Genomic DNA, 24,956 nt, shown 5'->3' with positions numbered 1-24,956 from the left:
TAAAATGGCAGAATTATATTGGGGCATAACCACAGCTCAGCTAGAAAAGGGTGTCAGTACAGCCATTAGTTCCTCTCATGTTTGAATGATTTGCTTTTGGGTGATGCTTTAAGGATTGTTCCTTGATTTTGGTTTCTGAGCATGATGCTGCTAAAAATATCAGCAGTTTTCTTGGAATTTGCAGCATGTTTCATTCTCAAGTGAAAGCTGAAAGTTGCGAATTATTTGGGAAAAACAGCAGTAGCTTGGGGATCTGAGCTGACTGGGATTTGGGGTTGCGCAAGCACTGATTGCAGTGGTTTTTCAGGCACTTTAATGCGAGCATTTGCTACACAAAGTGCTGGTCAGAGAGAGTGCTGTGAATTGCAGGCACTGCTGCCTCTGTCTCCATTGCAGTGCTCAGCAGCGCGTGGTTACTGATTTGCTGTGCTCTTCTGTTTCCCCAAGTACTGAGACTGGTGACCATGGGTGTCAGGAAGGGATGGCTGTGTTTGAGGGCAAAGACTGCATGCGAGCGCCAGCTTTTTTTGCGTGTGGTGATCTGGAGTACAGGAGGTCCCTGCTGGTGTGATTGCTTTGTAGTGAGCCTTTTCATCATGCCTACCTTGTGAAAACCCGTGGGAATCGTGTTGCAGGGCTGTGCAGAAGGATGCTTAACCGTGTGGGTACAAGAGTCTCTGTCTCCCGAGTTTTCTCAAGGAGAACAAGGACTTGCCTGTTTTCTTATACATTTATCTATGCTGCTGACTTAATGGCCTGTGTTAGTACACACTGCTGCCTCCTTTTGAGAGCTGCTGAGAAAGACCTTCAAACCAGGACTTTGTTTTTGGTCTTGGTGTTTTGATGCTGTCTCTTATTCCCAGTTGACATTACGCAGTGCTAGCAAAGCCAATACCCCATAATTTTTTGCCAGTTGCATTGCCACCACTGGCTGGTTTTTAGACTTTCTGCCAGCCATACATTTCCACGGGTGCCACGCCAGAGGTAGATGGGGTTTTGGGGGAGGTCAGCCCTGGATCTGGTTCACATTGCAGTGGCCAGAATGGAGGTTCAGAAGCCCCTGGGTGAAATCTCATTGCTGCAGGTCTAAGGCATTAAAAGCCCTTGTATAAAAGCTTGTTGCTTGTAGAAGTGCTGGTTCATGTATCTATCTGCCCATATGCACATATGCAGGCGTATACTGGCCCACTGTGAGCCCCATCTTGCACAGTCATTCAGAGCAAATCCAAACCTAGCCCATTGTTCAGCTGGGATAAAGTACAAGTTGAAGTCCAGTCTTTGCATGGAACATCTGCTGGCAAAATAAATACTGCAACAGCTTCCTAAATCCACATTTACTTTGCACCTATAGGTTGAATTATGAAATGCAGTGAATGCCATCACATACTCCACACGTTTCCTGTTGGCAATGAAGCAGCAGAAGCAGGCTGGTATCCATCCCCACTGGCAATGTTCACGTCAAGGTTTCATTCCAGGAAAATCGTTTGGGTTGTTCTGTAAACTAACCGAGCTGATCCATAACCTTTTGTCTGGCTGTGCCAGGGACATGTAACACAGTAAGGGGGGGAGGCCTTTTCCACTCCCCACACTTCAGAGCACTCTCTGGGTCAGGTATGATCCAGGAATGCAGTTGTAATCCTCGTTTGGTTAGAGGAGACCATTTAGCTTGCAGGGTGACATTGGAATTACTACTCCTTTCACGGGAGAGAGATTATGGCCATGTGGTTTTCCTTTCAGATTCGGGTTTTGGTTTCCATTTACAAGCAGCTCTTGTAAACAGAGTCTCTCTGCTTCATTTTTGCTAAAAGGCTTCTTGTCATAACACTCAGGGGGCTGCTTTATCTTGCCTTCAAACAAGCCCAGGTAGCTGGGCAGGCTGAGAGCAAGCTACTCTTGCTCGACATTCCCGTTTACAGCAAGAGCTTCGAAGCAAATGAGAGCAGACCGTGCAGCCTTGGGCCACCAGCGTTCAGCTGATAGCAGTTTCTGAGGGGCTAAGATAGTGTGGTGGTGGGTAACTCAGTGCGAGCTTAGGTAAAACGCTGGCAGATGGCAGCACAAAAGCAGTGCTGGGGAGGACTTCTGCTGTGCCTACCTTCCGTCTACAGCCGGCAGCGTCTCTACACCTGCCTGTGCCGATGGGGACAGACAGGCTTTTGCCTGGGGTGCCCACCCAGAGCCAGTACTTGTGAATTTGTGGGAGTCCTGTGTGAACCTTCTTAATCCTCTAGACTCCACGTCACCCCAAATATTGCAGTTTAATGTTGCAAGAAAAAGTACTTGTTACCTGGTTTATTTAAGTCTGCTGCATCATCATTTCCTTGGGTCCTCCTTGGATTTGACAAAGTGAGACACGGCACAGCACTGCTCCTTATCTGCCTCCTCCCCACTGTTCTTGAGTTTCAGCCCTCTGTTCCACCTCCCTTTCACTGTCCCTTTTTTTCTTTTCACTGAAAAGACCTTGTCTTATTTACAAGTTCCCTTCCAGTACTGTTCCATGCTTTTGAACGTCCCTGTCCATTTTCTCCAGACCTTTTACATCTGAAGATCCTCCCCAGAGTGTGCCTGTACAGGTGTCCTCTTGCAAGCTCCTTGGGAGCTGGGGATGCAATTCGTTTTGGATCTAGAGTTGCCTTCAGGGATTTTGTCCCAGAGCTGTAGATCCTGGGAGCCCCTTTCACCTGCTCGCAAGTTGGTGGGTTACAGACCAGTTGACCCCATAACACGTTTGGGGGCCGCAGCAGAGGGAGGGCTGCTGGAGCCTGGGGTTCCCGGGCAATGCGGGGTGCTGGGCATGCAGTGTTCAGCTGAGGAGTGAGGAAGGGGTACCCAGGCTCTGCCCAGCTCTTCGGGCATCCCTGTACAACGGCCCTCTGTGCTGGCCAGAAGCGGGACTGCTGGCTCCAAACTCCTCGGTGGCAGGGGAAGCGGGTCACTGCGACAACGGAGCAGCTCCACGGTGTCACCCCAGCTGCAGGGCTGCCTCATTGTTGTCCCACTTTCGCAAGACAGTGCCATGCATTTCTAGGTCCTTTGGGAGTGCTGGAGCAAAGACAGTAAGTTAGTGCCCTCCGGGACCCTTGTGCAGTCATGCAACAGGGAGATGCTGAATTTCCGCGCAGATCAAGACCTGCCTTTTTAGCTCATCCTGCGTGTGCTCTCTTGCTTTCAATTCAATGGGAAATTTAAATGTTGCTTTTTTTTAAATTATTATTTCCCCCCTTCTGTGGGGATGCCATGCCAGACCTTATTTTCTCACTTTCCTTTCCGCCTGCTGGTCCACAGGGACAAATCCAGGCAGGCTGAGGTGGGGAAGGCAGACAGGACCGTCCAGCACATACTCTGCTTGGTGCAGTTGCCAAGCTCTCCCTCCACGTCCAACGCATGTTGGCTAACCCAGGCTTTGCGGATGCGGGGGAAATCTGGATGCGATTCCTCGTCTATTAAAAAGCCCAACTATTTGAACACCCTGCTGACAGGCGGGTCTCTAGGGCACCATGTATACAGTGCAGTTCAGCACCACAATGATGGTTTTGTTTGTAACCGCGTTGATGATCCCATTGTGTTTTATAAGGATTTTGGCCATCTCTGTGTGTTTTCATGTGAAATGGTGCCATTCTCTCGGCTTCCTTCTCTGAACTAGACGTGCCTATGTCAAAATCTGCTTGCTGAGTGAGAAGCCATTAGTGTTTCCAGAGATGATCCTCAGTGCATTGCTGGCTGATGCATTTGTTCTCTCCTCCTGTGTTTCTAAGTAGCAAAGAATGTATAAGTAAATAATGATTTGGGGGGAGAAATTGGTAATGGAAAAAATAACTTGAACAAGATTTGATAAAAATGCACTGTTTTGATTCAAACTCATGGGTTACAAGCATTTCCTGCAGGCCAGCGGGAATTGGAAGACTGTCTTTGTGGGACTTCGAAATCTTAGACATTTCAAAAGTGAGACAATCTCTGTGCCTGTTACAAAACATCAGACAGCAATCAAGTTGTATCTTAGCAAACAGCTATTTTAGGTAGTACAACCAGCAGAACAAAATCCAACCTCTAGCTTACAGATAGGCCACAGCGTGAGTACCATTTCTTTTAACCTGCCATTGCTTTGAGTATGTTAATACATTTTTAACCTGTAGATTTTGAACCCATAGAGGGATTACTGTGGTCTTTTAATAAGCCATGTTGATGAGAGATTAGCCCCTATTATTAGGAGTTGAGCTAAATCTAGGGGGAAGGCATTAAGCTGAACCAAAGGTCTGTGCAACTGGCAAAAAGTCCATCAGTAACTCCCTAGCTGGCAAAATGCTTTGTCTTGCTTGGATTTAAAACAGACCTGCTCTGAGGAGGGTTGCTTATCAGACCTGTTTTCCCTTCACTGGTTGAATGATGGACCACAGCAGCCTGGCCCAGGACCCCCAACATGCTGGGAGGAGAGGGACGAGCCAGGCGAAGGTGGGTGTGAGTCCCCAGCCCCAGCAGCTGAGCCTAAGCCAAGCTGCAGTCTCGCCCCGAAGCTCTCGGTCTGTGCAGCTGGGGAGGCTGTGAGCATCGCCGGGCGCTCCTGGCCGAGCGGTGCCAGTGACCGGCTCCGAGCTCGCTCTGAGCCCAGCTGGCCGTGCCATCGTCACAGAGGTGAGATTGAAGCAGGGACGAACTGAGGTTCAAAGACTGAACTGGAAAAAAATCAAGGAATGCAAGGCCTCCCCCCAAACACCCATGCTTGGGGGTTTGGAGTCTCCTTTTTGCATTCGAGAAGCAGTTGATCACTTCTGATCTGCAAACACTGCTTCTCAGTGAGGAACTGAAATATTTTGGACCTCAGGTTCTTCTTATTTTTTCCTTAAAATCAGTCATTTCCTGAAACTCTGTTGCTAGGTTCCCCCCCCTCCAGTGAACTGTTTGTCACCCAAAAAAAGAAGACATTCCCCAGCTCAAAGCCCGGGTGTCCTCGAGGCCAGAGGAAGAGTCACAAGGTTTGCTGTGGCTCTTCAGCCTGGAAGATGCACTTGCAAATTGGCTGGGTCTAGCCTGGCGCTTCCAGGCTGCCTGATCGGTCATGCTTAATTGCTAATTAGCTACCTCCAGCCCTTTCTTTGGGAATTATGATAATGAACATAAAGAACTGTTTATTCTAAATGAGACTTCCCGAGTGTGACAGCCTCCTTGGTGGCTGCAGAAATGGAAAGCAAGCCCAAGGAAACACCAGGGCGCTGCGGTTTTTGGCAACAGATGATAAACATTTCTTTGTGGATGGAGCAGAGCATGTAATTTACTGCCCGGCTCTAACAAGAGCTGTCTTGACCATTTTGCTATTCTCTGTCAAAACACAACAGCTAAATCATGGTCAGAAACTGTGCTGTTGACGTTTTTGTAAGTAGCAGCATAAAACTTACTGGACTTTAGCTGTAGAAAATGAATTCACCAGATCTCAGATGTTCTCGTAACTGTCTCGTTGCTTGTGGAGGGACAGACGGGTCCTGCTCATCCTTCTGTAGAGGACAATGGCGGTGGGATCAGATAGCACCTAGACAGTTGTGCAGATGCGTTCAAGGGCAGGAGGCTTCTGTTGGACTCCCTGCTAGGTTTGCATCACACAGGCAAAAGGTGATAATCTAAAGCCACTGAGCTCGCTCCTCAAGCACAATCGTCGGTCATTTTTATCAATCCCCAGCAGCATTTACTTCAAAGACCTTCTCCTGACAATAATTGATCACACTTGCTGCTTTACTGCAATTTTGGTGACATCCCAATGGGCAATAAAAGTCCCGTTGTCCCTGTTTTAGCCCCCAGGCCATAGGACTGGAGAATGTATCAGCACAGAGCAATGTCTGGGCAGAGTGATGGATGCAGGCAGCTTTCCTGCTGCCAGGCCCACACTAGCACATTCAAAACTGGCTTGGGCATCTTTGAACACTACTGCATGATACTGCATGTGAACAGTGAATGGAATTAATTAAAATGCAGAGATTCAAGTTGTGTGCCAGCGAGAACAGGACCTGTGCCGTCTGGTACTGAACATGGGCAGTGCCCACAGCTTCCTGGCACAAGCTGTTGGAGGAACATTGGGCAAGTCAGGGTCCGTGCTCAGTGGTGGAGCACCCTCAGCTGCTTCCTCAAGGGGGTTAAGTCAGGGACCCTGATACCAGTGTAGGAACTGCACATGGCTAAAAAAGATCCGGACCTGGAGACTGGAGTGCCCATTCCCATGATTTTTCACCCCAACCTGTGTTTTACAGTTGTCCCACCTTAGACATCCACCAGCACTCCTGGGCAGTGCACAGTCCCTGGGCTGGCACTGAGCTGCTGCGGCAGCCCACGGTGTCGTGCTGTGATGCTCTGACTCCATCTTCTTCAGGACCACCTCCATTAAACCATTCTGGCAGATAAAGTAGAAGTTGGACATTAACTGGAAAAGTACAGGGGGGCAAACATCATCTCTGACGGCTTCAAGGAGCGCTGAAAGGGAATTTGGTGTGTTGGAAACAGTGATCAAATAATGTCACCATTGCACACAACAGTGACCCTGTGAACATCCAAAGCACTCACAGATTAAGAAAAGCCAGTGTTAACCACATGCCAGCATAATTTTCAGTGGACTTCTGTGGTTCTCTATTATGATTCAGCATTTAATTACATGATTGTAGTCTGGGTTTTTTTTCTAGTTCTCTTTCTGGAAGGGTTTCCTGAGAGGTCCAAACGCAATGAAGTTTTAGTATTGCAACATCTCCCTGGTTTACAAAACAGTTTAATCCACAGGGAGGGTCACTAGAGCTACGCAGCTGAGGGGGCGGCTGCCCTTGTCTGCAGCTCTGCAAACAGAGTTCCCCTAAGAGCTCCCTCAAGGCCAACCCCTCTCTGTAGGAGCTCTCGGTTCACAACGCTTGGCTGTCAAACCACAGGCACACGCCCAACCTCCCACGCGGGGTGATGCATTTGTGTGTGGGGGTGCTCGGGTTGTCTCCTCAAGGAGGTACCTCCACAGGGTCTCCCCTGCAGGAGGAGGGCTGCAGGCTGTGGCTGGAGACCATCAGCAGAGTGAGCAAGGAGGCAACCTCCTCCTGTTGGTTTTGGTGCAGATTTCCCCCGTTTCCCCTTTGACCACCTCCCATAGCAGCGAAGCTGTGAAAGAGTTTTAAAAAAATTGGATAACCCTGCTGAAAATTGGGATGTTAAAGCCCAGGTTTTCCCTACCTGCCTTTACCACTTAACCAAGGCACCGAAGTTCGGAGATTTGCCATACCATTGCCAGGCTGAGCTGCTCTCCAGAAGTGTCTGTCCCTCTCTGTTGAATACAGAGGGACCTGTGCTTAGCCAGGCCCTTCACTGTGGACACCCATGGGGTGAATTTGAGACTAACTTCAGCTACTTCACAGAAAATCGTGTATATTTATAACGAGGCACGTGATGGCATTGATTATCCTGCACTCACAATGCACCAACGTGGGGAATTCTGTCCTGGTCCATACATATCTGCCTTCTGTGCCCTGTCATAGCTGTGGCTTGAGAATATATTTGGTAGTAAATCTAAGGAATTATCTAAGTGAGAAGTCTAAGAAATCTAAGTAAGGAACTATCGGTTTTCTTGGAGATCTCTTTATGTTGAACTTATTTTCTATTTGCAGCACTCATACTCTAGTGGTTAACGTCATGGAAGTAAAAACATATAATTACTACTACCAGTACTAATTAGGAGTGTGGAAAGGTCCAGAAGTCCAAGTCAGAGAAAAACATGTAATACAACACATTTCTAAATGAAGGCTTACCTTTTATTTCAAGGAAAAGTGGGGAGTTTTGTGCCAGCAAACACCACGCGAGTTCTCAGTAGAAGCCACAAGCTCCACGTGCAAGCAGGAGAGCGTGGTGGTGTTTTCAGGTTATGGACCCGCCTGTACTACATGATGACACTTATTCCTGCTTAGCACCAGTGCTGTGGATTTTGCTGGATCCTTCAAAGAACAAACAGAAATATGGGCTCGGGGTGACCTACTGCCACCCCTAGTTTCTCAGTGTCACTATAACTTGGATTGCTTCAGTATCTCCATGTTACTAAGGGCAGCATGTTTTTCTTCTGCTCATAATGCAATCTGCAGACTTCATCTAGAATGAAGTACTCTGCTTAACGTCCTGCCTTACTTTTAATTTAATTTTTATTGTTGCATTTTAGGAGATTCATCCACAGAAGTGTCTGTGTGGGCAACAATAAAAAGCCCAAGATAAATTTATTCTGAGTTATTATCTGCAGTTGTGATAGATAATAGATACTGGATTTCTGTTAGTATTGTGATTCATTTAAATAAAAACCATATGCCCGAAGTCAGCGCCTTGGAGATAAGTCAGACATCTGGCTGAGATTCCACATTTGGGAATGTAAATGATGCAGATGGTGAGATTATAATGCACACTGTGCCCATCGGGTTATAACAGTGATGAACAAGGACGTCATTAGGTAGAAAAGTGGGGAAGCAAAATTCAAACTAAGAGGTGAAATTTCTCAAGGAAAGTGCATGATATTCGTTTCAATTTGGAGTTTGCATGTGTGTGTTTGGGGGAGTCTGCTTTACACTGCATGCCAAACCTTTATTCCAAATATATTAGAGTGTGCCAGATACAATATAGTGCTTTCAAACAACTTTGTAGAATCAGATTGATATCTCAGGCTGTAAAAATGTTGGGTTTTCTTTCTTGGAGTGTTTTACTAATAAAAACCAACTTGTGAATAGAGTAGGAAAGAAAACAACTAGTTTCTTTTATTCTACCTAAAATATTACCTCCACAAAAGTGTAGTGGTGTGAACTGTGGAGTGGGCTCAAAGGCAATGCATAGGTACTACATGTAGATAAACTGTAGAAGCAGTCCAAATTGACACAAAATGTATGTTCTGAGAGGAAAAAAGGTATGAATCTTGCAATGCTAATCTTGTATTTGCTGATACTGATTTAGCCTCAGATCTAAATTTAGCATTTTGGCTAACGCAGACCGATGCCTTGAGTGTACAATGTGTTTACCTGCGATACCACTTTTTGGAGACAACATACATTCTCCAGGGAGAGCTAAAATTAACTCAGGGAGAGCCAAAGGGACTGTCACCCACGGCCACACCAGTCATGACAAGCCAGTCAGAAAAAAAACGCTACTCCCTTATCTTCCAGACTTCCTTAGCAATCACTCTATATTATACTTATTTAAGTACAGCATCAAGTTGAAAATGTCTGGAAGTTTAGTAATGACAGTCAGAGCATGAAATACATTAGAAGACCATAAGTTAATGTGAAGAAATCACCCGAACTTTGCCAAGTTGTTTGCTTTAGGTGAAGGTGGCAACTCTTGCCTATGATCAGTGTCATGGTTCATCCTGGGCAGTTGATCAGGGTGGCATCTGCCATAGCTTGTCAATGCTTCCTACAGGTGATGGGGCCCTGTCCTGCTGCTGGCCAAGGCCACAGCCATAACTTCCTTGATGCAAAAAGCTCTTAGTGCTGTCACTCATTTTATTTGGAAAATAGATTTTAAGAGCCCAAGGTACATCACATTCAGTTGACACTTGTCCCATAATTAATCTCAGAAAAAGAGATTTTTAAAACAGTAGGTGACCTTAAGATGTTGCTGATGCAGTTGCTGTGGCCGAGGTAGGTGAGACCGTGAGGCATACCTTTGCGGTGCACCTTCAGGATTCATCTCCTGAGTACCTCCATCAGCCTGTCTTCTCTTCACCTTGCACTGAAGGCAAGAGGTCTTTCCTTTTCAAATGATCCAGCCTGCTCCCCCTCAGCATGAGAAGATGCTCCTTGTGCCTGTGAGGACATCCTGGAGGAAAACAGTCTCCTCTCAGCCATGAGTGCTGTGACAAGAAAATGCTATTTAAATACTGTATAGAGAATAAAGCACTAGCAGAGATGCATGTGCATGTTGTAGCAGTCATTTAACATTTGTGTGAACAACACTGAGTTTGTCAGGTTTATGGTATGGTTCCAGCGAGGGCTGTGCAGGCAGGTTCAGGTCCCTTCACGAGGATCCAGCCTTCCCCATATTTCCCAAGTATCAGTAGGTGTTACGGTAATGAGACATTTGTACTGTGATACCTTAAATGTGCTAATGGTAAAGGAAGAACAAGAAACATGGTGCTGGGCGTTGTCAGGAAACAGCAACCTGGGCTGTTGAGAAAGGGGTTTTGCCCAGACACACCAAAATTAGCCTACAAAAAAGTGACATTGTGAGAGAAATGCTGAAAGCCCATGGCAGGGCCATGGGGAGAGATGGGTTCCCACAAGCAAACAAGCACATGGCCAGCAGTGAGCGTGTCTTAAAACTGACACCCAGCGGGATGCTTGCCTTCATAGCAGCTCACGGAAATAAGGCAGACAAAGCAAAATCCAATCGCCAGAAGAAAACAAACGTTTGCAAGTGAGTTGAAAAGACCCTGCGGTGGCAGACGAAACCACTGAATGCCACGACTGGGCTGGTGCACAGGATGGTTGTCCAGGATGATCTGCAGGGAGGGGAAAGCTGGTGAAAGGAGGCAAACTGAGGGACCTTCATAAAGGAAACCAGCGTCTGATGCAAGGAAAAGCTCTGAACCTGTACAGATGAGCCTGCAAAGGCAGGCTGGAGAAGTCTGAAGCCAATAATCCTTTGTGTGTGCCTTCAAGGAGTGATGTTAGCCCTAGACAACAGCACTATCTATATATAACCTATCCCATCTTCTCGGTAAATTGGTCAGTTAACCCTGATTCTGAGCTCACTCTGGTCTTTTTTTTTTCTTCTGAGCCAAACTTAGAGCCCATTGGGATGCTTCGAACACCGGAGTCACTCCAGTGATTGCAGCTCTGCATTGCTGCCTGTAACTAGAACTGCTCCACCAGCTCCAGAGGAGTCATCCCCGGTTTGCATTGGTTTTAGGAAGGGGTGTAGTAATGTAAATAAACTCAATATATGCCTGGAGGCACTAGTATCTGAAAACACAACCCTGTTTCAAGTGTGATGCATAATTAATACAAGGGTAATTGCACAATACTGCAAGCCAATAGGAAAGAAAGAAAGAAAGGAAAAAAAAAAAAGGAGATCTTTGGTTTTGCACCAGTAATACCAAAATGGCAGCTAGAAGCAGTACTTGCTATTTTGCAAAGGCCTCAATAGAACAGTAAAATTAGATGAATTGTAGGAGAAAAATTAGCACCACAGAGGAATGGAACTTCTCTTCTTAGCTGAAGTGAAATAGCCTAGAACAAAGCAATTACCCGAGACAAAGCACACTATAATGGAAAAGGCTTAAATGTCCTTCTGTATGGGCCACCTGACTGTCCATAAACCCGCCAGTTACATGTTGGTAATAACTTCCATGTGTAAAACACCTTCATCCCAAAGTGCTTTACAAAGGGACATGATGGGTATTTTCTCAGGTGCTTACTCACTGAGGACATACACCCACTTCTGAAGGACAGCATGGTGGTGGGTTGGGAGCACACCCCACAGTTCAAACCACAACAAGAATACTGGGTCCGTTTTGAACTTTGTGGATGATTTCTTTGCAACTTCCTTCCTATTTAAAAAAAAAGTAAAATAACACTACGCAGTGGGCTAAAAGCCTAAAATCAATATGCTCCATTTCTTTACATGGAAATATTTATTTCTTAATAAGTAAAGTGAGAATAATGCTTATCAAGCAATAAAAAATATATTTTTCTGGGTGAAGCACATACCTTCACTACCAGCTATGCTCCGGGCCAAAGTCGTACGGCTTAGTTTCTCTGATTAAGGGGCTAAACCAGCTAAAGCTGTTTTTTTCTTCCCAGGCAACATAATCTTGGCAAGGTCACAGATCCTGACAGTGCAATTTTCCTTTCTCAGGAAAGATCTGTTTTAGATGAGCAAATTTTTTTAAAGATGGGTAGGACTGGGGGGTTGGTGCTGTTTCCCAGCATCAAGCAGCAGTGTGAGAAGTTGTGCAAGTTTCCTCCCAGATGTCATCACGCTTGAGGCTCACCATACGTTCGTCACAAGTAATCCCCTCCAGCTCAGGACCACATCTTCACAGGCCACTTGAGGATGGGAGGGTCTAGGTTTGGGTTTGTGACCTTCCCCCTCAGTTCCCTTGCACATCCCAAAGGTTTTTGCCTTAAGGTCTCCATCCCAGCAGCAAGGGCTGCCCCACAGTGGGTCCACTCTTCCTTTGGCATATTTCCACCCCTTTGCTCTCAGTGTTCCATAGCTGGCCAAAGCAAAGTGCCTCTTGGTCCTATCTCAGGCTGTCTAGGCATCGTGCCTGGTAGCAGAGCCCATCCCCAGTTTTGGGGCAGTGGGTCAGAGGGGGCTGAGGGTGGAGTGGAGGAGAGGCTTTCTTTCAGCTGGAGAATGGTTGCAAATAGCAAGCACGCAGAGTGAAATGAGGGGTGAGTTGACTTGGTAGCATTTCAGCATCTCATAAAAGTCTTATATTCAACTTCAGCAGGTTATTCAGGGCAAAACCCATCTTCCAGCAGCAGGGTGTGGGGAGAGGAGCAGCAGCCAGTGCCAGCTCAGTTAAATGAGGTAATAGGAAATCGGCTCTCTGTGGGGCTGGGGCTGTGGTTTACTCAGTTAAGGCACAGCGTGGTCGCTCCTGCAGTTAGTACTTGGCTAACGGGCCATTGACACCAAGTTCAGGCTCTATCTGGCTTGAAAGCTGAGCCCTGTGTGGGACACGGCGCGGTGGGGAAATGGAAGGAAGTTTCTGAAAACAGCTTTGCTTCTTATTTTTAAAACTGGCCTCATGGCACCCATTTGCTCACAAATTAAAGAGGAGTGGGATGCATTGACTTTGAGTGGGTGCAGCCAGTCTGGTGCACTCCGTGCTAAAATCACCGCAGCCCATTCGCTGGCAGGAAGACGGGATGGATGGCGTTCCTCCTCCTGCTGTTTTTAACAGAAGAGATAACTGCCACATCAAAAAGCTGCTTCATGAACTTCCCATTGTCTGCTGACTGCAGTCTAAGCGGAGTAGCATCAGCTACACAGGCTGCACAGATACCACTGCTGCATCCCAGATACCAAGCCTTCTGGTGACACCATATAAATAACAGCTCGTTCCAGTAATGCTTGTCTGCTTAGCGAATTGTTTCAGGATTTACTCCATCCACCCTACCTTGCAACAAATAACCTGCAGATGTGTGGCTCTAAAAATAATCCTTGGCACTGAGGCCATGGTACAGCATCACTACGTAATTCAACAAACTTTTGTACTGCGTTGTTTTAAAAATGAATCTTTTCTGTATGCTGGAAGTGGTTCATGGAGAAACATTCTGTCCTGACAGAGACTGCTCTGTATGTAGAGAGTATTTTGCTATCATCTCTGTGGACAATAAACGTGGATCTGCCTTGTGAACATGTTATGTTAAGAATTATTTCTTTCCTTGTCCAATTCATTAAGTCTGTATACTTAATAAGCAGTTTCAGCTTTTACAAGGTCTTCTCTGGGAACAATAAAACAGAGGGGAAAAAGGAGAGAAACATCTGGATCAATGAAACACTCTTGAAATAATATCGTTTTTAGTGGCTTTATAGAGATTTCCAAGGGCTTACATTAAGAATTTAATTCCATTGCTGCTATTGATGTTGAAAATATATTAGAAGCACAATTTTAACTTGGTCTTGTTGCTTAGATAGCGATCAGAGCTGACAAACTCTTTTGTTTGAAAGTACTGTCATGACAAATAGCATTGTTTGTATTTCATTCAAGATTTACTACTTTTTTTCAGTTTTTCTCCTTTTAAAATTTTATTGTGAAAATGGAGAGAAGACAGGAGAGAAAACAGTGGGAGGGGACCAAAGCTGCAATTCCACTGCAATTTAGCAAACCACTTTTTTTCCCTTCTTTTTTTTGTTGTTTGTTTTTTGTTTGTTTGTTTCCCATATCTTTAATATTTTTAAAGAAAATCTGCTAGTGATACTTTTTGATTTGGTTATCTACAGTTTTGTACAGTTATCAACAAACTGGAGCTAAGATGCTCAGAGGCTGGAGCACATTATATTCAAGAAGAGCCCAAGGGAGCTGTGCTTGCTCAGTCTGGAGAAGAGCAAAGGGGCAAACTTAATTGGTGTCTCCAACTACCTAATGAGGAGTTACAGAGAAGACAAAGCCAGACCTTCATCAGAGATGCACTGCAAAAGGACATGAGGCGAGAGGCACAAGTTGCAGCAGGGACATTTTAAGTAGATATAAAGGGGGAAAATGCACAGTGAAGTGGTTAAGTAAAATGGGAGAGGGTCCCAGAGAAGTGAGGCAATCTCCATCCCTGAAGACACTCAAAACTCATCTGGGCAAGTCTCTGAGCAGTTAACCCTGCTGTCAGGTGCGCTTGGATCAGATGATTTCCAAATGTCCCTTGCAACCAAAGTTATGCTGCAAATCTATTTTTCTAAAATTATGGGGGTTTTTTCCTAGGATTTATTTCTGCTGCTTATAGGATGGCTGAAACCTTGACTTGAAAAATTCCCTTGGCTGCACGGAAGCAGGGTCATGCCCCGGTGACTCTAAGCCAGTACTGGAAGGATAAAAATCCTTAGGCATAAGTGGCTGTTAAGCACCATTATGTGATTCATAATGTATAAAATTAGATTGCTATGCCTTTTGCACTTTTATAAAGCGTGTGCTCTGAAGATAGGAGCCATTTCATACCCCTTCTCTGTCGATGGCATATAGAGAGTGCCCAGTTTTCCATTAATCTGGGACAATTCACATATACCTCCATACCCTGCATGGTGTCTTGTCCTTTCAATACAAGTTTTCCACACCAGAGAGGCAGAGTATACAAATGCAGACATCTTCTTCACACTATCTCTTAGTTTCCAGCTCAGAGCTGGAAACCAAGGTGTCATCTGGACATCATGGGTAGCCAGTGTAGAGAACGAGGTGCTCAGAGCTGCATCTTTCTTAAATTATTTTTCCATGCTATTTGACTTTCCTAAAAGTTGATGGTTTTGTGTCTGGCTCTCCCCACTTCTAGACTATTTAAATCGGAAGCATTAGCCTGGCTGGACTTACTTGCTTGCTTTCTTCCTGGAGTTGAATTTCAAGAACCATCACAAATTAAAATATCTGTTAAATATCTGTATTAAATATCTGTGTCTGTGTCTAGGGTGTAGATGGATGGTCTAGGGTGGAGATGGATGACGTGCACGTGAGGGCAGTACAGGAGCAGAGTTACATGTCAAATCCCGAATCCATCAAAACCAGGAAGGGGTTTGCAACAGCTTCCAATGACAAATGTCAGCCAGACTTGATCAAGTTTATGCCACGAGTGATTGACTGAAACTGTTCTTCCAAGAAGTCCAATTGTAGCACATCATCAGAGCTGAGCATGTGCTCACCCATCATCCTGAGTCTTGGTCCGAGCCCGTTCCCAACCTGACACATGTTCATGGCAAAGCTGCCAGGGATTTCTGCAGAACCAGGATCAGGCCCTTACGTGGCAGCTCACCCCTAAGTGAACATAGACCGAGTTACTAGCTTGTTTCTGAAGGTTAATTGGGATTTATGTCCTGCTTTGAGAACTAGCTTTAGGAATCTGACTTCCTTGCATAGTTTCTGTGATGTGTTTTTCTGTGCATGCGTGTGTAAAAGGCGCTTGCCTTTTATTTTTTATCGAAAGGAGTTTATTAGACATTGCTTATGCAGCATTTTTGTGATCTTGTTGATGAAAGATGCTATATAAGCGGGGTTGGATTGGACTGGATTCAGTAAGTCTGAGAGCTTGCCAGCAATTTATTGCTGTTTGACTCCAGTGACCGAGCACCAGCACAGCAGCCAGCGAGCGAGCGCAGCTCCTTGCAGCACTGCTCTGGCCCTGCCTTCCATACTGAAATGGAATTTATTACTCTCTATCTTGCATGGATATTTGGTAGGAAATTGGAGCTACAAAATGAAGAGTCATGGATGTTTAAAAAAAATCGAAGAGACAGGACAGATGTGCTGTGATTAGCCCTGTACTCTGGCTCACCTTGGGTTAGATAAATAATTGAATGTGTGCCGTCAGCAAGACATACTATTTACAGACTTGGAAGGAAATTTGGCTTGCAGTCCTCTAATTGGAAGTCAGAGGTGGTGGAAAGAAAGACTTTTGCTCACTTTTCATACTTTAAATCTCAAAGCGGTGAGTTATTTTAAAACATGGGTTCAATCTTGGATCATTTCAATTGAGATTTAGAAGGCCACTTGTTCTTAGAAATGACAATATATTCATGAGGATGCATTATACTTTGCCAGTTCATTAGACTACGTAGTAAATGCAAACAGTCTATCTTTGTGTAAAATTAATTTTTTTCTTCCCCTCAAATTTCACACCTGTCAAATATTAATTTGATTCTGCAAAATCCTTACCAACTTCACCTGTGAAACAAAACAAAATCATTTTCTTGGTACAATGCCAGAAAATAAAAGAAATTTGTAAGAAAAGAGAGCAAGACAAAGCTGACAGTGTGTATATAAAGCTGAGTCTAAGCAGATGAGAACAGTCAAAGTCTTTTATTTAATCATTCTGCTATTTTTGACATGCTGTCTAGTGATAAACCACATGAGCATTCCTTTGCATTAAGGAAAAAAAACAAAACAATGAAATAAAAATCCAGGAAAGAGAGGAAGAAAGTACAGTCCAGCGCTGAAGGAATCACATATGTGATTTTGAGGATGATGTTCACATGCATGTAAAATATCCAACAAATGGCTTTTCTAGTGGCAGCATGGGTAATTACCTTTTTGAAGTGATGTAATGTTTTCCTTCTGAGAGTTTCTGTCTTGGTTTAGAGAATATTCACGGGCAGATTTTTACTTAGTCATTTTTGGACTTTGGTATGCTAAGTGAGATACAAGCACTGATGGTTACCAGTGCCGACAGTTGGTCTGTGCTACAGAAAAAAATGCTGATTAGTCTGTGGTTAGTTGACGTGTTTGCAGCACCAAGGCCCAGGTTGGGCTAGGGACTGACAAGGACCAACGTTACTTCTGGCCCTGTAGCACAGTGTTATGGCTTCTCCAAAAGTGTGAAGCCCTAGTCTGTATGGTTCACATGGAAATCCCAGTATGACCTTTTTCTTTCATTACACATCGGAAGGAAGGATCACAGGAAACATTTCTAAAAGTCTGTATTCTGCCCAGAAGAGACGCAAAAAGCGGAGTTCTAGTTGCCACTTCTTCCTGCGGTGAGCAGAAGCTCATGAGCTCTTTTTTTCTTGTGAGGCTGCCTCCAGGGTTTTCATACCAACCCCTTTCTCTGCAACCCAAAAGTCCTAAAATAGTCCAAAAGCGATGGTCTCCCGCTGATCTGCTGACACAGGGGGATGTGTTGGGGAAGCGGTCTGCCTGCCCAGATTTTGTTTGAACACCTCCGCTGAACACCCCATCGCATCTCATTTACTTAAACGAAACCACAAACCCTATCATGGTGAGATGTCCTGTGCTGTGTCCATGGAGAAGAGAGACCCAGGGACTGCTACAAAAAGGACAGACTTTTTGGTGGCCAAGTTCCCCAGATCTGTGAAGTTTTGCTTTTGTGCATTCTCCAGTTCCGTGCAGGCCAGCGCCTGTCGTAACTCCAAGCCCCACCAATACCCACGCAGGGTGGAGGGTTTCTTGCACCCCTTGAAGTCTTTTTTTGCTCTTTTATAGAGGAATGAGCTTCATGCATTCACAAATACCATGCTCTGCAGGGGCTGCAAACCATCGTATCAGTTTGGAAGGTCCCTTCTGAGAAGAAGGAACCACAGTTTATACTCCAGCGCCATAAAAATCCTTTGACCGTAAAAAGATGACATGAAACAGCACTTCGAGGAGAGGAGGAGTCAGTTAACAATACATTACAGTAAGGAGCAGCCAAGGAGCGTGTCTGAGAGCTTTCAAGAGCATCGGCCAGAGCCTCCCTGGGTAAGCGCTGGCACGGTTCCCCAGAGTCAACAGAGGTATGTGGCTTTTGCCAGGGGAGGATCTGGTCCCTGGCTTGTGTTCACGGAAGAGGAGCCCAGGAACTGTGAATGTTATCAAAACCTTCCCATTAGCAATGACTGGAAGGGGATTTCATTTCTGGTATCTGTCTTAACCAGAGCTGAGCAAAAGAGCAGATAGCAGGGCTTCTTTTTTCCTAAGAAAAAGAAAACCGTATGTCTGGGTAAATTTATTTGACTTAAGTAGCTGACGAGAAACATGGCTTAGACTTAGGCAATGCATTAATCACTGAAAATCTGACCTTCAGAAAAATCAAGTAATAGGTTGCAGTGATCTGCTGTCAGAGGTCTGAGTTTCAGCTTTGCTGGTGAAGGGTTGTCTCTGTGGTTGTTCAGGCAAATCCTGCTTTATTCAGTCAGAAGCATAAAGAAAGAGGCGCACATATACATACAGCAGTCATAGGTGCTGCAGCATTTCCTAGGCAGTGGAAGACATCGCCGTACTTGTGTTATTCACTCTCAGATGGGACGGTGACTGGAAGGGCTTGGGCTGGCCTTGGACTTTGCGTTACACCCAATGTGAACATAAATTATCTATTTACAAAACTGTGAAAAAGGACTAAGGCTGGAAATCATGGCAAAGTGCATGCTGAGCAAGTGTCTGCAGGGAGGCCATCCTCTCTTACTCAAGATTTCGGTATGTATCCCACGGAAAGGCAAACAAAAATAAAGTGCATTGCTTCAGTTTTACACCATGTTGCCATAAATCTTCTCTCCATGTGAATTACAGCAAAACTGTGCACAGCTACCGAGCTGCTTCCTTAATACGCTTGCACTGCAGATGGGCTTTGTCTGTGCATGCTTTGGCAGACAGACCTGTCCCTCTTTTGGATTTTATGTACAATATGAGAAAAACAAGGGTTGGGGTTTTTTTAATGTACCTGTTGGCATGCTTTTATAGCTGTCTAATTATTTTTTATAAGTTAATTGCTGTATTTTATATTTGCATTTTTGCTGCACTGTGTATTTCTCAAAGTCAGGGTGATAAAAAAAGAAACACTGGGCGGGCACAATAAGGAGCCAGTCTAACAAAGACCCCGTTGTGCACAGCCGTGTCATGGCCTCTGCTGACTCAGGTCTTCACGATACGGTACAAGTTCTTCTGAGTTCATTTTATGACATTGTCTGAAGAAATATGGTTAAAATATTTTTTTCTATGTTCTCCCAATAGGAAATTGGTTTTTTTATTAAATACATTTGCTCGACTGTATTATCATTACTTTCTACCAGCACCGACCTGGGAGAACAGTGTTGATATAGCTAAACCTACCTAAAATGTTAAGCAGCTCTTATGCCCCCTAAACTGCGACTCTTCTGACATTCATGGGTCAGAAAGAGCGTGTCAGAGAGGAGGGATTTGACCTGCCTGACCACCTATGGAGCTGCCGCATCTTCCGGTGAAGCGACCTCAGTCATCAGCTGAGCTATAGAAACTGTCCATGCGTGTGCTCGTAGCCCCAGCGAATGGGAAGTAAAGTGCCTCTGCTTGAATTACATCTGTCTGGGTAGAGCCATCCTGGAGGCTGACTGTCTGAACCCCAGCGTTGTAGGGATAAAGTAAGGGTAATATTTTATCCTGAGAACTCACTTTCTGACTCAGCGTAGGGAATTCTGTGTCTGCTTTGCTCCTAGGAGGCAAATATTTCCTACAGTGGACTCTTCTGTTTCTACTTTTGGTATCTTTAGCGAGAGTTTCCTTAACATATTATGTTCATCTGAAACCAGTATAAAACTTTCCTTTTTCCCTTCCCTTCGCATTTCCCCTTTGCCTTCCCTTCTTTCAATCACTAAAAGGCCATCATGTACCTTTTTCAGCGTAATTGTCATGATAGAGTTTTAGAGTTGCCTCTGTGCTGAAGTTAACCAAAACCTCAATAATACATCAAGCAGCTCCGAGCCAGCTGTTGTCACAGCCCAAGTCACTGCCGTGTTACCGCAGACAGATACAGGTTATTTATCACTTTAAGGGTTTGTCCTGTTATTGTTTGCATTTCCAAAGCATTTCAGCTGCTGTAGAACCCTGAATCACGCCCTTCCCTGTCGCACAGAAGTATTTTCTAGGTTCAGCATACCGGTTCAGCATACCCGGTCTCCCCGGCACCACCGCCGTTGGCCGCGGTGTCCCGGTGCAGAGCAGGACATGGGCTGGGGGTGATGGCAGCTCTGCACCAGGTGGAAACAATTATGGGAAAAAAACGTGGTCTGCACTGGATGAGTTACTGCTGATAGCTGCCAGATAAGCTAACTTAATAAAGTGGTGGCTTAATTAAGCCACATTCCTTGCATCTTGCCTTTCGTCCTGCCTGTCTGGGGCGATGCTATCATGCAGCTACCGCTTTGCAAGGTGGGGCAGGGGGTGCTGTGCTGGTGCACCGCTGTGTGTCGGGCACAGGGGAGACCTGCGGGCGATGGGACATGGGGTTGCTCCTGGAAAGCTCAGCTCCCCTCCCAGTCTGCAAGGTGATGGGCCACAAAAGCCTGCAACAAAGGCAGACCTGCTGCTTGCCTAGTCATGGATGTGTTTATTGGTATCAAAGGTTTGACCCTAGATCCCATCTTCTGACATTGAGTGATCCAGGAGCACCTCGACCTCCAGAGCAGAGGGGAGTAGCTCAACATCTCCCTGCTTCTCCTGGAGCTACCTGTCAGAAAAAAAGGGTGACTTTGCTTTGAGAGAGTCCCTGTCGCCATGGATTTTCTTAGAGGTAACACAAAAGCTAGACATTGCAGTGATTGAAATCAGAGTACACAAAACCCTCTGTGACTTTGGGCTTGTGCATGTTCCTGGGTGAAGACTGCATGAGAATCAGAAGTTGCTATATTTTTAATAGCTGAAGCACCCCATTAAAAGCTGTAACAGATAAGTCTGCCAGAAGTTTCTCCTTTTGGAAACCAGATTTAAAGTTAACGAATCAACTTAATTTCCCTGTAGATCCAGATTTTAGTGGTTGAGCTTCTTACACAGCCGTGTATTAGTTTGTGTTTGATGCATGCTCACATGTACAGCTGCATAGCAACCGCCTCGCTGAAGGTTATTCAGTAGCTAAAATTATCAGTGGGGACCCCCTCTTACCTCTCATTATGTATAATGAGATCGCTGCTGTGCAATGTTGATTAGACATGTCAACCTGGAGCTGGATGTCTGAAAATGAGTATTGCTATTAAAATGCCTTTGCTAATGATCAACTCATGTGTCCATCACTTTGACAGATTTCTTTTTAAGAATGTAAAAAGCTAAAGCATGCAGGAATCCCAGGGTTGCAATGTAATGTTCAGAAAAACAGGTATTGTCGTATTGTATTTCCTGGGCATTAACCCTGAAGTAGCAGTTTCCGTGGCAAAATCATGCTGCTGGCTGAAGCTTGCTGTTGAGTACGGGCTGCGCTAATACAGAGATCTGTAATCTTGAAGTGGGAACCGATTATCATGGCAAATTGGTCTCTGGAGTGTGATCCTGAAAGCAGGGCATCCCTCCTCTAAACCACTTCTTTAGGTATGATTTAAAGCTTTCATGATGTGGAAAAATCTTCAAGTATTTAGAGAAAGTATTTCCAAATCTCCTTACCAGTAGACCCTGGGGAAGTTCAACAAAAATGGGGAGACTGAAAACAAGGAAATGATTTCTCAAAAACGTCTCATCCCCCTGTGGAACTCATTGCTGCAAGCAGCCGTTGAAGAGACAGATTTCAGCAGGGGCTTGGATATCTGCCAGGGCAGCACGATTTTCTGGTTGCTTTAACTGGAGCAACCCCCGGCAAGGCTACACAAGGCTGTGCTTGCTTCAGGGTGCCAGGGCACTATTTAATGGCTGTAACTCAGTGTGTGGTGGTTCTCAGTGTGTGGCTGTGGGAGAGGGGTTTGATCAGGGCAGGTGGTTTGGCTATCAGGAGAATCCAGGAAGGCAGATAAAACCACAGTTTAGCCACAAGAAAGCCAACAAGTCCAGCCAAAAGCCATTGCCAGCCAAGCTGAGAGGAGAGAGGCAGCTTCTGCAGGGTTCCCAGCAGGCGAGCCCTTACCCAGGAGCCGGCTGTGCCGGCTGCGGTTTGCATCTGCTGCCACAAGCCACTCCAAGGGTGGGAGTCCTAAGCGTCCTAAGCCTGAAAATCAAGTGGGAATTCCCAGGGAGAAGCATAGAAATTATGAAAGCTGCTGCTCCCTCTTTCTGGTTAGTTCTGGCTGGCACAACCCCACAGGTCAGCATCTCATGGCAGGGGTGCCCTCCTTTCCTTTTCCACCTCCCAGCCCTCTCTCGAGCCAGGCTGTATCTTCCTCTGAAGAGCAGCTACAAGCAAGCTTTTATCAGCCTCCCTTCTTCTGCAGACAGAAGAGATGAATGTGCATTTGGAAAGCCATCGGCATGGCTTGCAGCGTATGAACAGCCTCCCCGATGCACCTTTGAACTCATTCCTCCTGCATTTGTTTGTCTTGCAGATAAAACTTCACAGCAGTGTTTGGAGAAAAGTCTAATGAGGGACCACTGTTTGCATAACAAAGCAGGGCTTCCTCTTCAGACGTTCAACCTTCATTAAGCATAATTTATATTCCAGCTAATCTTTGGAAGAGGGTAAAATATGGAGCCAAAGTTTGTTTTTACATAGTTTGGAGTAATGCATCGTTTGTTTTAAGTGGTCAGTTGCAACTGATAGTTCATTTAAATTCAACATAATGATGATTTGTGATGACTGCGTGTTGTCTAGGCGAGTGTTGTGTCATTGACTGCCATGGCTTTAGCACTCTTCTGCATCAGTTATTGAATTAAAGGATAACACCAATGGATGGTTTCCCAGTTTTGCAGATATTTCAGCATGTCCACAAGGCATGAAAAACTGTGAATTTGTAAAATACAGGGTTTTTTCCTCTTAGACTCATGTAGACTTGATAAAATACTGCACTGAACAGCAGTTTGCTTCTCTTCCAGCAGTCCTGGTAGCCACCACCCTGGGACCCTTTGAAGGTCACCAGGCCCCTGCAGCGAGTAGCTCTGAGGGTGATAAGGGACACAGCAGTTTGTAAAGGCTCCTCGGTGCTGTTGGGAGTCCTGGTGACTTGATGTGGTTTGCTGTCTAGAAAGCAAAACAAGCAGATACAGCTGAACGCCTAAATACCGTTACAGGCCAGTGTGTAAGAAATGGTAATTTCTCAGGTTTGTTCATATCATATAGGCACATAAAAAATATCTCATCCTATTGACTCTTCACTGCAGTTTTGTCCCCCTGTCTGTGTAAGATACTCTCCCTTACTCCAGTTGAAATACCCAATATATTTCACTTGCCACCTTCCAGGTTTATTAGAAGATGAGAAATGACTGATAACATTTATCTTGTGTGTACTCCTCGCTGAGGCTCACCCCTTTCTGCAAGTTTACATTGTAATGACAGATGTTTGAAAATACCCTTCACTGTATCATGAAAATTATGACCTGGGTTGTGTATACGGGCAGTACCGAGGTGTGCTGCATCCTTTCAACACAAGAGAGCAGGGTTTTCAGAAACTACTTGGGATGTTGAGTGGGTCAGCATTGGGGTACCCAGCCCCAGGCTCCTGAGGCGCCTGGCCATGCTGTCATTTAAAATGCCTCATGGACTGAGTGGTGGGTTTCCATGTTGTGTTCTTTAATGCTGAGATACCTCCAACTGCAAAGCTCAGGATCCTCATCTTGTTTGGTTGATCACATCCATGATCTACCCATGACTGTTTTTAAAGGCACACACCAACCTTTAGAGAATATATTTGTTTATTCATTTATTTATTTTATTGTTTTTCAGGAAAAAATGCTGTAAGGGTTATAAGTTTGTTCTTGGACAGTGCATCCCTGAAGGTATGTGATTTCATTGTTCTTACCCCTCGTGTCCCCATGCATTTGTCTTTCCCCTTTTGCCCTGCTCTCCGCACTGCTGGTTTGGAAGAGCATCCTGATGTAACCACAGGGTTGGCCGTATCTCATGTGTCAGTGGGGGACATGTGTTTCCAAGAAATTGTTGGGAAAATAAAAAGATCAGCGTCTTCCAGAAGTTTTGCTTAGTATGCCAAGCCTTGATCCTCCCCTAAGTACACATGGCTGCACAGATCTTGTACCATGACCTGCTGCAGAGGGACTCATTCTGCTCTTGGCTAGGTACACGGGAGCCCTCTGTGCACCCAGGAGCACACCTTTTGTGGCTGATGGCTTTCGTCACATACCCCTTGGATCTGGCACAGCCAGTTTGGCTTGTAAGTGCACGGGGAGTGGGTGACTTGGTGAGTTAGTCCTGCCTTTAGTTACCTATTTCCCAAAGACATCAGTGAGGGGAGAGCATTGCCAAATGGTGTCTCCCTTCCACTGTCTCTTCTGGTCATGGGCATGGCTTTCTTGTCACTAGGGGCAGAGGGAGACGGGGAATTACTTGGGGGTAGTTCATGCAGTAGTGAAAAGGGACCGATCCCCTCCTGGCAGAGGGGAGCTGCCCGTACGCTTTGCAAAGGTAGCACCGGGGTCCCAATGCTCAGAGGTTGCTGCAATGAGATCTCATTTAGGAAAAGGCTGAGCTCTGCCTGCCTTAACCTAGAGGAAGGCCTCTATTGGGTTTACCCAGCTGATGGCTTCACTGAGCAGTAGCAATGTAACTTCTTCAGTTGCTCCCACCGCTTTGCCCGATTTGGCTGAAATTGTCTCTGAAGTTATAGAAGACGAACTGTCAGGCAGAAGCAAATGGCCAGAGATGACAAGACAATAAACCTTGTTTGCTCCAAAAAGCAGGTTAAAAAGTTGGTTTATGGTAACACATCCTTCTATTTGATGGCATATGGAAAGCCTCAAGTTGACCTGAGAGTTTTCCCAGTTTGGGATAGTGATGTTTTGAAAGGAAAAGTGACAAGTTAACATACTGGAAAGAGTTAGCTGGTTTTTGAGTTACAGTCTCCAGCCAACAGGGATTATAACCTGAATCCTGATCCTGCTGTTTTTTTTTTTTAATTTGTATATCTTCTTTTTTGCTGCTGGCTGAAAACAC

General features: G+C 45.4%; 1 protein-coding gene across 1 annotated transcript in view; it reads left to right on the top strand.

Annotated features, from left to right (window-relative positions):
• Window positions 1–24,956, top strand: part of CCBE1 (collagen and calcium binding EGF domains 1) — a 164,887-nt gene that overhangs the window by 113,784 nt on the left and 26,147 nt on the right. The window contains exon 2 of the mRNA XM_009318451.1: window positions 23,733–23,785. Within this exon, the coding sequence (XP_009316726.1) occupies window positions 23,733–23,785 (53 nt within the window). The remainder of the gene's footprint in view (window positions 1–23,732; window positions 23,786–24,956) is intronic.

Source organism: Pygoscelis adeliae, unplaced genomic scaffold, assembly GCF_000699105.1.
Source record: "Pygoscelis adeliae isolate BGI_AS28 unplaced genomic scaffold, ASM69910v1 Scaffold272, whole genome shotgun sequence".
Taxonomy (NCBI): domain Eukaryota; kingdom Metazoa; phylum Chordata; class Aves; order Sphenisciformes; family Spheniscidae; genus Pygoscelis; species Pygoscelis adeliae.
Note: the sequence above shows the minus strand (reverse complement) of the source record. Positions and strands in the feature narration are given on the sequence as shown.